This window comes from Candoia aspera, chromosome 2, assembly GCF_035149785.1.
Source record: "Candoia aspera isolate rCanAsp1 chromosome 2, rCanAsp1.hap2, whole genome shotgun sequence".
Classification (NCBI taxonomy): domain Eukaryota; kingdom Metazoa; phylum Chordata; class Lepidosauria; order Squamata; family Boidae; genus Candoia; species Candoia aspera.
The window spans coordinates 121,970,050-121,987,017 of NC_086154.1; the positions used below are offsets into that span (position 1 = coordinate 121,970,050).

Consider the following 16,968-nt stretch of genomic DNA (forward strand, 5'->3'; position numbering starts at 1 on the left):
ACGCTCTCTCCTCCAGTGTATCTATGTATGTTTCTCTCTCTCTCTCTCTGTGTATACATACACAAATATATACACACAGATATACCAAAACAGAAAGTAACCAAGGGAAAAAAGAAAACCCCAATGAAACTAAATACACACATATATTACAACAGTTATATAAAAGTGACTCTGTTTTTAAGCAATGAATTAAAGCTGCTCAGGCTTATCACAGGGTTTTAAGTCAAGAATGGCCATTTCTTTTCAACATCACAACTATTTGCTAATCACACTAAATCTTCCGACAATCAGTACATACCTTACAAATAAAAAAAACCCTTAACATTGAACGTTTTCAAGCAGAGCCATTTTATACTCCATAGTCTGAATTTCCTTCCTTTTTGGAATATATTTAGTTTAGTAACTTCTAGCAATTCCTCCACACCCTCCCAATTTTATGAACTTGGCAGGCAGGCATGCTTGCAGCAAAGAGTTGGATAATTTGCTTTGCTGAAATACCTGTGAAATATAGCCTGTTTTTTTAAAACAAAAATTAAAGTGAAAAACCAACTTATAACCGTCAATTTTTCTTAGTTATTTACTTTTGTTACTGCTTCCTGTCCTGACAGATTTACACTGACCCAAAACTAGAGGAATAATGAGAATAATGTTATTATTACCAATATTGTTACTGTTATTTTGCTGTAGCACTTGGAAGACATAAGGAAATGATACATTTGTCTGTTGCCTCCCCAAACAGTTTCTTCCTTCAGTGGAAACTACTGAAGGAAACCAACTGACTTGAGTGCAAAAAGAAAGTTCATTATAAACATCAAATTCAGACCAAACAAATATATTGAAATTCAGTTTCAAGAATGCTGAGGAAACAATGACAAAAACGCTTAAACATATAATTTCAGCATTAGTCTTTAGAACTTGGAATACTGGAGAGAGAACAATTAATTTGTGTAGTTATTAACCACATAGAAAAAAAAACCCCGTGATTTTCCTAGACAGGAAGAAGGTGTTATAATAGGATTCGTTTTAGGATTTGTTTTACTCCTATTTAGGAAGGAATTTGGTTGCCACTTGTAACTGCAGCTAAGAAAGGTATTGGTTATGGGGATACCCAATGAAATCTGAAGTTGGAGGCATTATCAGTCACTCCAAGCAGGGAATCTTCACCCTTTTATGTTATTTGTGGCAACTGTCCCTTCTCCTCTATGGCCTAACATTTACTATCAGGAGCATTCCAAGTTAATTAAAAAAAAACCCTCCCACATAGGCCTCAGGAACTCACTGTTTGCTCAAAGCTAGGAACAAAAAGGATCAAGAAAAATGAAAATAAATTTATACTTTGAAATTGTTTTTAAGATACCAACATGCCCACCCAAATGAATTTTCTCCTGGATTAGCTTCAGCAGCTTGCATAAGAGATTAACTGGTTCAATCTAGTCCTAATACCCAATTAAAGATAACCCCTGAGATTCATTAAAAAGGAAAGCTTTTTCATTAACCCTAGGTCCAGTACAGCATACAGTGCCTTGATCTTTCATGGGTACAAATTGTGCTGAAATACAAAACTGAAATAATAATAGTAAAATCAGCCGGAAACTTTTAAAGGTTCATTGGCAGTTTTCCAGGGTTTTGAAGTTGTTATGTGAAAATGTTTTGGATACATAATCCAATTCTAGCAGAGTCCTGTTAAATGATTTTTTTTTTAATGTGCTGTGCAGATCTTTGCATGTAACTGAGCAGGACTTTGGAGTAGGCAGGAATGCAAATACAGCACCTGTCTGCAGCTCCTGATAGAAACTGCATGGCAGCTGTGCAATCCTGGGGAAAGATGTAACTGCTTTAAAGTTGCAGACAGATGCTAAGTTTTCATTTCCATGCACTCTGAAGCACATTTTTGGAATCTGATCAAAGCTCTGAGCTAACTAAACAAGTACAACTTCAGTTAAACTAAAACAGTCCTCTACATCAACTTTCTATTACCACCAGAGATGTCACTGAAACTTGAATTCTGCAAAATTACAAAGCAAGCTTAGTCCCTAAGGGTGTCAGTCAGGATTGTTTTTTAGTACATATGAAGGATCAGTGCCACTGACAGAATCCCACTGATGTGGAATACAGGCCACATTCATCTCTCTATCTCTCTTTCAATCTCTCTGTCCTGTGAACCAGAAAAGACCTTATTCTATTCACATTATTCTTGACAGAAAAAATAACCAAAGATTACAGTACATCAGAACTAAATGGTTCCCTCTAAGATTGTTCCTGTTCTCAATCTGAGTAGGAAAAAAACAGAAAAGGATTGAGGAAGGATGGAGTTTCATCCTTGGAGTAGGCTCAAAGGAAGGGGGCCCTCTTTTTCTAAGCCTCACCTGCTGATATTATCCAGCCTTCTAAATGAGATAGGGGAAAATCCAGCCCCTGGACTGACTGACTAAATAAATAAATAAATAGGAATAAATCAAACCTTTCATTCATTTGAATGGATACAGTAAATCAAATTCTCCTACCCTCCTCAGCCTGTCATTTTTTTTCTTAAAAGAAATCTTTTGCCAGCATTAAGAAAGAAATGCACAGTAGATTAAAAAAAAAACAACTAGATTTATTTCTCCCATACATCTAGTTTGGCCATAAGCCTCTGAAAAATTTCTCTTAGAGCAAGCCTTCTCCCACAACTAAGAGTTTTGCTGTGATCCTGCAGGGTTCTTATGCACTCACAGTATTTCATGACCTTCTATATCCCCTAGATTAACAAAGATATTCTAGTTTATTTTGACATCCTCTGTGGCATCTTTGGCAACACAAAATACAATTGCCTGGTCAACTGTGAGATCTTTCAGGTGAAGGTGTAATCCTAGTATTCAAATAACACACCCAGCCATGTGATGACATAACCAGGGACTTACAACTGCAAACAATTAGGGTATACCCTGTGCCAATGGCAATGAATCAGGGGCAGGGAAACACTCTTTGAAGGCAGTGAATTACACTTCAGGCTGGCAGTGAATCTCCGCCTTGTGCCTGAAGGACTGTTCTATATTCTCAATGAAGGAAATTCATGGCTTGCTTTACCTCCCACCTTCCTTTCCAGAACCATGCTGGTGAGATTAAGTAAAGGAGTCCAAGTATAGCTGTGGCTGATGGCTCTCTGTCTCATCAGTTGGCCCCAAAGGGCAAGTGATGATTCCCTGTGGGCAAATAGGGGTTCACTATGAATGCTATCAGATTTGCAAATGCATAAAGATGCTTGGGCTCTTTTACCCCACAGGCTTAACCCCTCAGGTTCTCTGAAGAATTCATTTCCTTTTGAGCCAGGGCAGTGCACAAAAAACTGGAACTTTGGGGCTTTTCCTTAACCCAAGTGTGCATGCTGGGGCAAGAACGTACAGTAGAAGCAATCAAGTAGCATCTCAAGGACACTGACATTCAAACAGATGTCCCTCCCCAAAGATGTATTTTTAATTAGCTCTCGCACCCCCTACAGACCCGCTAGATACTTAAACCAAATCACTGTTCCTAAACTAAGGCAGGCTCTAAGCCTGGCACAGTGTAACACACTTCCATCAGGGGTTTTAGAGGGGAGACACAAAGGGATTCTATTCGAATCCAGACTCTGCCCATGTGGTGAATGAACCACAGAAACCATCAAGTATGCCTTACTGTACTGTCCATTTTATACCGACTCGCTGTGAACTGCTAATTCCACACCTAAGTATATAGCCTGGACGCTCCGATTAGTTCTATTTAAACCTCTTACTATCAGATTCAAATGACTCTCTCTAAGTGTGGCCAAAGTCTGTCACGTGATATGTAGGATGTGCAACAGCCTGACAAATCTATTCACCTTAGCAACTAATCAAGATCAATTCTATGTGTTTTATGGACTGGTCATTGACCACAACAAAGATTCTGTTCTGTTTTTGTGTTCATTTGTGAAAATTGTAGCAGGAAAGCTAGAACTGAGAATGAGCCAAAGATAATGAAGGATGCTCAGAACAGCAAGCAAAAGGCTTCTTCAGATGCAGTATGTTTAAAGGAAAAGGAAAAAAAAATCAGTGCACTAATTGTTCATGAATATGGCAAATGTGTTCTAGAGAAAAAACAAAAACAGAAGCACTCAGTCTTCTTTGAGAAGAGAATATGCCTGACTTCCGGTGGGGACATGGAGGACTGAACAGCTGTGCCTGCAGGCATAGCGGGTGGAGCTGACAACACCACAATTTTTTTCAGGTTCAGGCAGGTTTTCCTAAAGCCCAGGAGTGTTCTCTGTGTTGGCAGATGCTGGGAAAGCCTTTAGCCCAGGAGAGGTCAAAAAAGTCACACACCAAGCATTTCTATAAAAATAATTTATTTACAGAAAGCAAAAACAAAAGCAAAACATTTAAAGGACTTAGCTCCGTTTGGAGCAAGCCATGCTTGCCTACATATCGGCAGAGAGAAAAGAGGAAGTAAGAACAAGTCCGGGCAGGTTTCCTCCCCCCATGCTATTTTGCATGAAGCACGTGAGAGGAGACAATCTAATACAACCTTTTAACCCGGCCAAAATGATTAGGCACATATAGCAGTCTTAATCTGTTAGTAGGAAAACCTCAACACTCTGGATAAAGGAAAACACCTGGAATCATCACATCTGTCCTCCAGACGGCTGCTTGCAGCCAGAAGATGGCAAATAGCATTTCGCGTTTGACTGGTAAGAGCTACCAGGAAGCTGGGACATCATCATTTTCCAAGCCTTAAATGGACACTAAGGCTGACCACCCCATTTCTAAATCACCCAATTTATATTTCTTTAAGTATGTGTACCCTAAGAGAGGCTTTCTACAGCAAGGAGAAGCGGATTCTCTTGGTGCTTATTGTTATTTCTGGGATTACTTTTTTAAGAAATTCTTTTTAAAGTTTTGGACTTCGTTTTCCCTCGAAATGTTAAAGAGGATTGAGAGTAAACAATTGTCTTCCTGTTATTATTTCTGTACTAAATTTGAAGATATTAGCATTTTCCCACATTGAATCAGCTGATTTGAACCTTCAGCTCTCTGTTTCTACTTTCCCTTGGGAATTGTCTGCTTATCTCACTTTTGCTTGTGTAAAAACATTCCAGAACTTTTCTATATCTTTGACTTTTGCTAGTTAAGCTCTTAAGGGGTGCCGTAATCTACTGCATGAGACATGGAAGATTTTAAAGAGATATTTTCTGACTTCCATCAAGATTTTAAACAGATTCATTCTGACTCCTATCAAGCTTTTATGTAAGATGTTCAGGACATCATGGAAAATATGAGGTCTAAAATGTGTCATCTGGTTGAGGATGTAGTGGATGAAATTGAGGAATTCAACAATGATAGAAATGTTTCTTCTAAGAGTGATATCGAGATTTCTATTGAGATGCTGGATGAAGATCCGATAGTGGACTTGGAGAAATTTAAGGGAGAGAGAGGTCTGCAAGCAATGAGTGAAACTGACTTGCTGGTGGAATGCCATGAAAAACAAGGGGTCATTATGTATTGGAGGTTTTCTGAAGAGAAGTTGGAATTTTTGAGGGGGGCAGTTGGGCTGTTTGATTTTTTCAAGAGAAAAACTCTGTGCACATTGTGGAGTTATGTAAATGCTCTGGTTTATTTTGAAATGGGATAAGGGTTAAAGAATGATTACCTGGATTGCTTTTAGGATTTGGCTGATATTTGTTTTTAAGGATTTGGATTCAGATTATTAGGGTATTAAATAAAAATGTTTATTTGGATGGTTTTGGGTTTATTAAGATTAAGATTATTAAAATTGTTGTACTATTAAGTATAATGGCAGACTATTTATGTGCTTTTTAGTTTGCTTTTTATTATAGTAGACAGAAATGTATAGAATAGTAGTAGGAAGGGAATAATTAAATAAATGTTATCTTTGGGGGGGGGAAGCTGTTTAGTAGGTTTATATGAACTTTTTTTTTCTTTATTTTAATATAAGAGGAGGGAGTAACTGTACTTAGTGATTTTTATAATGTGCCAAAGTGGAATGATTTATAGAAATAATGTGATTTTGGTTTAATATACTGTAGAGTAAGAGATTATGGAAAAATTTTGTATATCCTTGCTGTTAAAAGTCAGAAGTCACATCTTTCTGTAATTTTGGGGAAAAAAATTATCTTGGGTTTTCACACCTTCTTAGTTTTTCTTCTCTTCTTTGTCGTTTTTTGTTTTTTCATAGTTTTTATCTTTGTCTTGAATCTTAATAAAATTCTTATTTAAAAAAAGAGAGAAGAGGATATGTCTTTCACTAAGCAATTGGGAATGGAAGGAAGGAGGAAGATGATGTCAGCTTCAGCTTATTAGAAACTTAGTCAGGGAATACTTACTGACCTTGAATGGAACAGATGGGCTGCATCTTAAGATGCTGAAGAAAATTGCTGATGTCTGGCTCAAGGGAATAAGGGAAGATTCAATATTTTTATTAATGATCTGAATGAACAGGTGCATGGCATGTTATCAAAGATGAAAGAGAAAACAGAAAAATATGCAAAAGGATCTTGATAGGTCAGAGAAGTGAACTGGAAGCAGCAGGTGGAAATTTACTTGAAACAATAACAAAGTTCTTAATTAAGAAAAAGAAATCAAATATTACACATGAAAAGGATCTGGAATATTATGACCTAAATACGAATCAGTAATGTAACATGGCTGCCAAGGCAAATGCAGCTTTCCACATAAATTACATGAAGTAATAGTTGCACTATAATTTGCGAGGTTCAGATCTATCTCAAATATTATATCACACCTTAAAGTATTCAGAGAAACTAGAATAGTTACAAAGGGAATAATCAGAAGAATAGAAATTAAGTCTTGTGAGAAGGGAAGGAAAGATCTGTTTTCCTTGAGGAAAAAAACTACAGAGGAAGGATATGATAGCTTTCTTCAAGATTGTCACCCAGAAGATCTAGGCCTTTATTGTTTTAGAGTGCAAAATAATGGATTTATGTTAAGGAAGACAAATTTCAACCGAACATTAGGAACAGCCTAACGTTTCCCTCAGTTAAGTATTTTCAATCAAAGATGGATTCCTGCATTGAGCAGGAGATTAGACTTGAAGACTACTCCTGATGTTATGAATTCATGATTACTTCAGATAAAGCCAATATTAATATATCAAAGTAGTATATAATTCAATGAATGTGAACAATCAAAACAGCCAAATACAATTCAATCAAAACTCTTTGTCAGTTTGCTAAATAACACAATCACTTAAAATTACCTATCTTTATGTAACCAAGACTCTCAAGTTAATCAGCTATACAATGGATCCAAAGTAATATAACAAGAACCACATTATTTAGTAAGGTTGAACAAACATGTTGCAGTACCAAAGACACACATTTATAAAGAACTGTAAAGCTCCAGGCATTTCTTAGTAGAAGCTTTGGGCTTTTCAGTCCTTTATAAATACAGACTGTTTGTACTGATTGAGTTACAACTGTGTCACACATTTTTGGCATATTATTAATACATTCTGTTTATAATTATTTTGCTTTTTCCTAGGACATGATTTGGAATCAATTATTTTTAGTACTGTAGAAGTTGCTTTTGCCATCCTTAGTTACCAATAGTTTCTAAATAAATATATACATTATTTCTATCCCAGTGAGTTCATTTTCCTTTAGTTGAGCTGTAGCAGTCTTTATTATTGCCTGTTTACAATAATAATTTAAAAGATCTAAATTGTTTTTGCTTCCTAGAAAATGCAGCTAGCAAGACTATGGAATCAGAAACCACAATAAAATTGGCTTAGTTCCCCCACTTCCCCATTCTCAATGTACTTGGAAGGTACTTGGCTCATTTTTGTTATCATCACTTTCCCCAGTGCTGAAAGCTTATTAGAAGTGCCTCATTCATTCATTCATTCATTCATTCATTCATTCATTCATTCATTCATTCATTCACTGAATTTATTCACCGCCCAACTCACTCAATGAGTGACTCAAGGAGTTTTCCTTCCCTTCAGAAGCTGTGGCTGTATCTTTTACCTGAGATATTTAATACAGTAATTGATCCCTGAGCTGCTAAAAATTGCTTCTGCTTTGCCAAATACTGCATGCTTTTAAGAGAGGAAAAGTTGATTGTATAAGAAGGTAAGCCTGATTAGTTGGCTCTTACAATACTAGCTCTCAAGGTCCTGCACAGAGCGCTTTCAGCATTACGCAGAAAAACCTGCTGCTAAGACAAGGCAGAGTGAAACTTCTCTCAGGATGACACGCGTACCTGGTGGATTGCATCTGGCTTGTTAGGTCATAAAAACTGGGCGGGCACCTCACTCTCAACTAAACGTTTTGTAATCAGCTCTGCAGAAGTTAACATTTCCAACCAAACAGATGTAACAGACTTATTTGTCACTGGTAACTTCACCAGATTATCATACAGCTGTCACAAAAATGGCATTCTTTGTCAAGTTCCGCCTCCCTCAGAATGAACACAATAGTTCAATAGCTCCCAGTTTGAGACCTCCATGCCTTCTGCTTGTCCTGAGAGATTCCCACCCCTGAAATCCCAATACTGTGCCATTTTTTGGCCAGCTAGGGGCAGCAGGGGTAGGCGGCAGAGTGCAGGGCGGCCAAAATGGCAGAGTTGGGGGGAAGAGAGGCAGGTGGGGAGAACTGAAGTACAGGTGAGTGCGGCAGGGCAGGACAAGTGTGAGGTCCTGGCCTAATAACAGTGTGGTCCTGGCCTAATGACTGCAACTGGGAATACTGGAACTGCCATTGCTAAGCATGCAGTTACTTGATGTTTTGTCTAGCGACCGCTTCACTTACCAATGGAAATTCCAGTCCCAATTAGGGTCATTAAGCGAGGACTACCTGTACTTTGCAATGGAAGGGAAATTTTCCAATCTTTTCCTTGGACCTTCATGAGAGAGGAGTATATGTATAAAGTTAGACGCCAGGGTAATTTGTACAATGCCACCCTATTACTATTTTACCTAAGCAAGGTCAATGTTCATGGAGACTTTCTTACCTGGCATAGCGGATGAAATGAATAACTTTTTCTTTATACTTTGCAGCCAAGGTAGTTAAGTTTACAGGCTGTTGGACAATTGCAAGGTTTTCAAAAAGAGGAAGGGCAACTTCAGGATAGCAGTTAGTCTGATGGTTACTGAAAAAAAAATTGTAAGATCTTAAGTATGCAATAGGAGATTAATAAAGAAGTGGGCTCTAAAAGTATTATTTATTTTGGCAGTTCTATAGCATCTACTAACATCCTTTGAGCAACAGCAGTAAAATAAGCTAAAAACAGACGCAGGTTATGTTTGCTCTCTGTGGTGGATTAAATTACTTGTCACAGCAATAAGACAGCCTCTGCCCAAACTGGCCTTTTCAAGAAAGACAGGGTGGGACACCAGTGGCAGTTTCAAACTACCTCAAACTGCTCTGCAAGGACAATAGGGCTTAACATGGCTTAGGACCTGGTAGTTGCAGGACCACCTACTCCAACCTAAATGGACCCAACCTACTACAGGTAGACCTCACTTATCAACTGCCCCATTCAGCAACCACTTGAAGTTATGATGGTGCTGAAAAAATAACTTTACTACCAATGCCCACATTTACAACCTTTGCAGCATCCCTCAGTCACGTGATCGCCATTACAGCCCGTATGCATTGTCCGGGGCCTGTTTTTCTTTTCTTTTTTCCCCTTTGCAGAGCTGAGAGATTGGAGAGGAAGGGATTACAAGAGAGTAAGCAGGCACACAATGGGAATACACATCGAAAAGAATGTAGTGGTGCCTTAAGCCCCAAGCACACTTGGGGCTGGGAATTGCGAGTGCGCTGTGCAAACAGCCCAGTGTATTCCCCATTGTGTGCCTGCTTCCTCTCTTGTAATCCCTTCCTCTCCAATGAATGTAAATACAAACATTAATTCCCTTCTTGCTAATTATCCTAGCACCAGGATGAGCATTCTAAAGGGCGGGGGAGTGGGGAAAAGGAAAGCACAGTCATGGTCACATGATTTCCCACTTAGCGGCTGCTTTGCTTAACAACAGAGCTTCTGGTTCTTACTGTGGTCACTAAACGAGGACTACATTTAGATGGATTAGGGGAAAACTCCTTGTAGTCCCACACTTCCAGAAAGTGAGGGAACCAAAGCTAGAAGGCACTTATTCTCAATGGCAGCACCAGTGCTTTTGTGGAGATCAGGCCAGTCCCCTCCTTGATAGCTTTCAGGAAGATGTTAAAAACTGAGCTATTTTGGGAAGCGTTCCAGTTATGTTACACACTCTGCCATCTTTTATATTTTTATTTTCAATCTGGGTTGATTTTGTTATTGGGTATGGGTTTTCTGATTTTCTGACTTAGTGATTGAACTGTAATTTCAAACATACTATGAATGTTTTAATGTTTCATAATACTGTGTGAGCCGCCAAGAGTCACTAGATTGGGGAGGGATATAAATGCAATAAACAAACGAACAAACATACCTGGCTGTTGCTGAGCCTCTGGGACAAGCTGGGCAGGGAGGAAGGTTATAACCTGGAGTATCAGTACAGCCCATATCAGGGCTATACGGTATCCCAAAGTAATAATCAAAACCTGGAAGTAAAAAGTCACAGGATGAAGAAACACCTGGCTATCTCAGTAAGAGGGTCAGTCTCGTCTGAGATGGAATGTATTTCTACTTCTGATTTTATCATCTGTGGCAACCCACAGAGACCAAGGCACATTTTTGCCCCCCCGAACCCTGATTTCATTTGCCACTAGTGGCAATTTTCTGCTAATGTAAGGGAGGAAACACACAAAAACTGTACTCTAAGTCAGCTAATAGATTCAAATACAATTATAAAAATCAAACCCAACTATTCCTAAAAAAAATCACATGCATAAGATGACTCCACCTATTTTTGCATTGTCACTCAAACCACTATAGACTCAAACCTAACAAAAGGTTGTCCAGCGCAGACTGGATTTATAGCTAAGCCTGTGGATGAACCTAGCCAACTGAGTTTTACTCAATAAAAGATGGTTAGGCAAATCCCAGCCAGCATAATGTGAACCTAGTCAATACATCTGTGGTCAAAGAGGGATTTGGGATAAAATAATAATGCTGATCAAAACAAAAAGCTTGCTTTGAGTTTACAGGAATATAAATCTACATATCTATCTACATATCTATCTACATATCTATCTATCTACATGTCTATCTATCTATCTATCTATCTATCTATCTATCTATCTATCTATCTATCTATCTATCTATCTATCTATCTGCTTAGTTGTTACCATGGGTCTTATAAGATTAAAATCTCTGTATAAAAGCATGTTTATTCTCCTCCATAGAAAACAATATATGTTAAAGCTACATTCTTGCATATCTTTCTTGCTATACATAATATCCTAGTTATCTGAGTGGAAGGTATGTACACAGAAGCATTCACTCTTCTGCACCCAATTCAGTTCCAGCTAGAACAACCTTGGCAATTCAGCAGAGGGAAATAAGTATAGAAGTCTTACCACGAAAGCTGGGATGAAAAGGGCCATGATGTCCCAAGTGCCATTTCCCTACAAATAAGTGATATGGAATAGAAAAGTGTCACTAACTAAAATGTGTCAATGCAAATTAGTGACTGTGGAAAATATTTAATATTAGCTACTTTAGCCGTGGGCAATTAGATAAGAAAATGAGGAAAGGACCAGAATTGAGAAGGACCAGAATAATTGAGCCTTTAAATAGTAGCTAATATAAAAAAGCCAGGCCTATTTTTTTTTCAGTCTTGTGATAGAATTGCTTAAGAACCATGAGCTGAGGAACCCAGTCAGCAAATATTCAGCCATCCTCCCTTCCTACCAAAAAAACAGAAGAAAAATAACTCCATTCTCAGCATGAAGACCAGGTCTGCAAATATGCTTCATTTTCATTAGATTTTAAATTACCTTACAAGTATGCATCCTAAGGAAAGTGCATCCTTCTCTCCCAGCACCAGGATATTCTGGATGCAGTGACTTTCCAGGATATCACATGCTTGCACAATAAGGATGTGTCTTAAGACTTGTTTGCATATAGCATGAGAAAGGTACCCCATCTTATGTTGTGAATAGCCTCAAAGTGGCTTACAACAATATGCAAACTAACACATAATTAAAAGGGCAATATAAACCAGCAATAGAACCAAAAGATAAAGCAGAAAATTGAGCAAATCTTTAAAAAGCTAAAATTTATTGGGAGAGGAACCTTACTAAGATCCTGGAGGAAAACTCAGTGGCAAACTGCCAAATACAAAGATTTCTGAGATGGTGATAGCAATATAGGACCAGAAGGGAATCTAAGTTAGGGATCGCCTATCCACAGAGAAGATGCACTACACAAGTAATTCAGGAACACTACTGGGCTTCCCTGGATCTCTCAGTATAAGTATCTTTGGGATGCACATGCCAAACCAGAATATCTTGGGATACACTTTTGTCATCAAGGGGCTCAGGCTTCTTTGAGGAGTAGATCCATAGGATTAAAAAAAAAAAAACCCTACTACATGCACTTCCCTGGATTCATCATTCAAGATGACTTCCGCTGCAAAGCTACTTTATAGTGTGGCAAATATTCCCAAATTACCTGATGAAACTCAGGCCCTGCATGCACATCTCCAAAATTAATTGAAATAATCCACTGGTAACATCCCTCATCCAGCAACTACAGTAATCAAATCAAATCTTTATTACGATCATAGGCCAGCATATACCCAGCAACTACAAATAGAACCAATTTAAGTTTCCTTTCTGTGGTATATTAAATTACCTATCATAGCAGTGAGGTAGCCAGCTTCTTTCAGAACTTCTGCTAATATTGTCTCGTTCAATGGGAGGCCTGCCACTGAAGTCACAGCAAAATTGTGGGTTACACCATTACGAAGGCCAAGACGTCCTGTAAGCAGAGAAGCACGTGATGGGGAACAGGTAGATGCAGCTGAATGGAAATCAACAAATCTAGAAAGAGAGAAAAACAATTCCTATTATTTTTCACATATTATGTTCCTTTTATCTTGAAGCAATATACTTGAGCTGGTTTATGGCAAGGTATCTAACCACAGAACTTAATTTTTTATTTCTTAGATCAGACTATCATACAGTAGGCAAGGCTATCCAAGGCTACTTGCTTAATGTGGTTAGACACTGACGTATATGCCCCCTTTTTATCATCCTTATTCTCATACACTCAGTGTACTTTCGTACCTATGGATCTAGAGGTTTATGTTGTTACTTTTGTTAAATTCCTATTGACATACACTGGTATTAAGCTTGCAATATGTATATCCTGTATTGTCTTAGAAGTACATGGGGAAAGTGCCCAGAAAGTTCAAATGTGTACACACAAAAATCATTACTTCAGAATTAGTGCAAATGTGGGATGTTTACTAACACCTTCTCAAGGCTGGGTACTGTTCATGGGACACCCAAGTGAAAAGCAATGCTGCTCTCCTCCTAGAAGACACATCTCCCAAGATGTGACATTTTTAGTCAGACTGGCAGTATCCAAATTCCTGAAAACCCACTTCCTAAAAGCAATGCTTTGTGTGACTAATGTGATTGATTTATTTTTGGAATGTCTCACTCCCATTACAGATTTTGAGATGCAGAATGTCCAAAATAAGTTTCTGGGTTATGGGGACTTAGGAATGGAGATGTGGTTATTAATATAGTTAAAGGGTAATTTATTCCATTTGATGACATCAAAGGCCAGAAGGTCCAAAGCACAGGACAAACATTCTTGAGAATGCATCATATAATAGGAGAGTCATCAGACATTTTTTTTGCAGCTGAAGGTTATCTATACATTAACATTTCATTTTAAAGAGGAAAATGTCAGCCAGTCCAGAATTTTAAAAACTCAGAGACCACAATATAAGCTAATTATTATTTTTTCCACACAGGATGAAGGAAAGCCATAGAGAAAAAAACCTTTTATCATGTGACTGGACTTTTTTTTAACTAGCTTTGACTGTAAAAAATGGAGCAAAAAATTCATAGCATGAATTAGCTATGCCACAATTCTGTCTGCAACAGACTTTTCCAGCCCAGTACCCGACTGTTTTGAACTGCAACATACATCTGTTCTGACTCCTTTTCAGAAGTGTTTGCCACTGCCTTCTTCCTAGGGCTGAGAGAGAGTGACTGGCCCCAAATCACCCAGCTGGCTTTGTGTCTAAAGTAGAACTAGAACTCAGAATCTGTTGGTTTCTAGCCCACTTTCTTTAACTACTGTCTCCAAAACGCCTGGTGACTACCTGGACAAGTCCATATAGTTTTCTTGACATTTTTGGAAGTCGTTTGCTACTGCCTTCTTCTTCCTAGGGGTGAGAGAGAAACTAGCCCAGTTTCACCCAGCTGGCTTTGGTGCCTCAGGCAGGGCTAGAGCTCACAATCTCCTGGAGGCTTCCAGTCCAGTGCCTTTAACTACACAGCCAACTGACTCTCACAACGTACATACTCTAAATAAAACAAACTACAGTACAACACAGCCATAGTACTTGACTGAAATAATCCATAACAAACTGGCAGTTTGAAATCTTTGTAAGAGAAGACTCCTGTTTTGATAATCTCTTTGTAGTTTGAACAGAATCCTACTGAGCAGCGCTCATAGCCCATTTATTATGAGTGCATCGTTAAATCCCGTTTTCCATAAAGTAAAGCTTAAACATTTTACGAGAAAAATTAGCAATAATTTGTTGCAAGTGAAAGAAAAGAAAAATAAATGCAATAGCAAAAAAAATCAATACAGTCACTTGGATGGATTATTTCATGATGTCTGCGTGTGGTGGTGGGGGAATCTGTAATCAACACATTTTTGGAGTTTGATTCATTTGATTAAGGGTGAAAGCATTTGACTGAACAATAACAAGCATCTCATTCCTTAAGTAAGAGTTAGTACAATGTAGGAGCATAGTGTGTGAGCTCAGAAATCCAAATATTACTTCATAATTGTGGCCTTTGGTAAGTCGCATGCTTTCTGCAGTGTCTAAAAGGTAATCATTACCAGCCTTATAGTACTGTTGTATGGATTAATGGAAAATTATATAAATTACTTTATATATTCTTATGTATATATATGGTTGGTTGGTTATATATATCATATATATATATATATATATATATATATATATATTTATATTTATATTTATATTTATATTTATATTTATATTTGTGTGTGTGTGTGTGTGGATGGTTGGTTACCCCTCTTCATGCCCCATGTGAGATGGCAGAGCCAGGTCCTCACTCCTTTCTGGAAGGCCGAGAGTGGCGGCTCACCTCACCTCTGGGGGAAGAATACTCCATAGGGCGGGGGCAACGGCAGTGGAGGCTCTCTTCACGGGACCCACCAGATGACATTCTATGTCGCAGTTCTGTGACCAACCAAAATAGAAAAATAAACAAAATAATGCCAAAGAAAGGGGGGGGGCTCATGTCTCAACCTATATACTGATCTCAAATTGTTCTGCAAAAACAAGAGAAAAGACAAAACACTACACATGCTTGGCCTGTTAAAGGGAAATGAGCTGTAACCAGCAGAAAGGAGACTGACCAGCTGTGCTCCAAGATTTGTGTACGTGCCAAAATGGTATGAAGCAAACATGGTCAAGACAGATAACACGAGATAAAAATGTGTGCACTAAGCAAACAGAAGTCCCAATCACTAGTGCTATCTCAACTCCTTGTTTTACCATTTGCCTGAGGAGGTTTTAATAGCCAGCGCTGACGTCTTTAGAGGAGCAATAAATTCTCAGGACATCCTAAAAACACAACTATTCATGAAAGGGGGGAGCATCTTTGTATTAAATCATGTCATACAATTAGCATTTGTAGCTGTAGAAGAAGAAGTGGTTCAAACTAATTACTTCCCATGTTTAGTGAGATGCATGTTATTAAGCAAGTTACAGTTCTAAAGACTGAGGTTTTAGGGGGCGAAAGTGCCAGTAAAATATTCTAAATAATTTGTAATTGACAGATTTAAAAAATACAGTAGATAAGGAAGATAACTTCAGAAATGGATGGAAAAGTGACAGTAACCGACAAATTCTTATGCCTTTTTGTTATTTATTTCATCAGCTGAACTTTTGAACTACCATGCTCTTGAGTATTTCCGTACAACTAGCTACAAAAGTGATGCATATGCAGTATGTACGTGAGTGGGGATATATTATGCTCCTGAAATTCTGAGAACAGCCATGAAGGAAGACTTCAGGAGCTCCATTATACTCATCAAAGATTGAATCCCCATATGCTGCAGTTTCCTATCTACTACTATCTAGTATGTTGGGATATAGTGAGCAGCATACCTGGACCAGATATGCCCTGCCCTTTAACCCTTCCAAATTCTACTGCATAAGCCACCCAGAGTTATTGAGAGTTGGGCAGCATGATGATGATAGTAATAACATTTATCTCAAAGAATATGACCTTGAATTTTAGACCATCACTCCATAAAAAAAAAAAAAGAAAGAAAGAAAGAGTAGACAGTGGGGAAAAAGAGTAGACAGACAGTGGGGAAAAAGAGTAGATAGACAGTGGGGAAAAAGAGTAGATAGACAGTGGGGAAAAAGAGTAGACATCAAGGGAAAAAATGTTTAAGCCCAGATGAAAATCCTATGCAATGCCTTACTTACACACTGTCAACCTAGGGCTGCCATCTCCTGATGAAACCAATCATGAAGATTCCCCTTCCCACTGCCAATAAATATATACATACAGGCAGTCCTCAACTTCTTCAGCAAAGGATCGTTACCTTGTCGTGGTGCTGGAGCTTGAGCACCTCAATGATGCCATGAGCTAAACCGTGAAGGGCCACCCAAGATGGGAAGGTCATGACAGAGAGCCCAGACTAAAGGCGATCCCTGGGGAAGGTAATGGCAACCCACCCCAGTATTCTTGCCGTGAAAACTAAATGGATCAGTACAACCAGAGATATGTCGGTATACCATCGGAAGATGAGACCCCCAGGTCGGAAGATGGTCAAA

At 38.4% G+C, this 16,968-nt stretch overlaps 1 protein-coding gene across 7 annotated transcripts in view; it reads right to left on the bottom strand.

The window, feature by feature from the left end:
• ARSG (arylsulfatase G) overlaps window positions 1–16,968 on the bottom strand; it is a 588,957-nt gene that overhangs the window by 518,144 nt on the left and 53,845 nt on the right. For all 7 annotated transcript variants that reach the window (XR_010067211.1, XR_010067210.1, XM_063293456.1 and 4 more), the window contains exons 3-6: window positions 12,756–12,943; window positions 11,477–11,524; window positions 10,447–10,558; window positions 8,985–9,122 (exon numbers count right to left, since the gene is read on the bottom strand). Coding sequence is in view for 5 of the 7 variants with exons in the window: in XM_063293456.1 (XP_063149526.1) it covers window positions 8,985–9,122; window positions 10,447–10,558; window positions 11,477–11,524; window positions 12,756–12,943 (486 nt within the window). In the remaining 2 variants the exon portion in view is untranslated. The remainder of the gene's footprint in view (window positions 1–8,984; window positions 9,123–10,446; window positions 10,559–11,476; window positions 11,525–12,755; window positions 12,944–16,968) is intronic.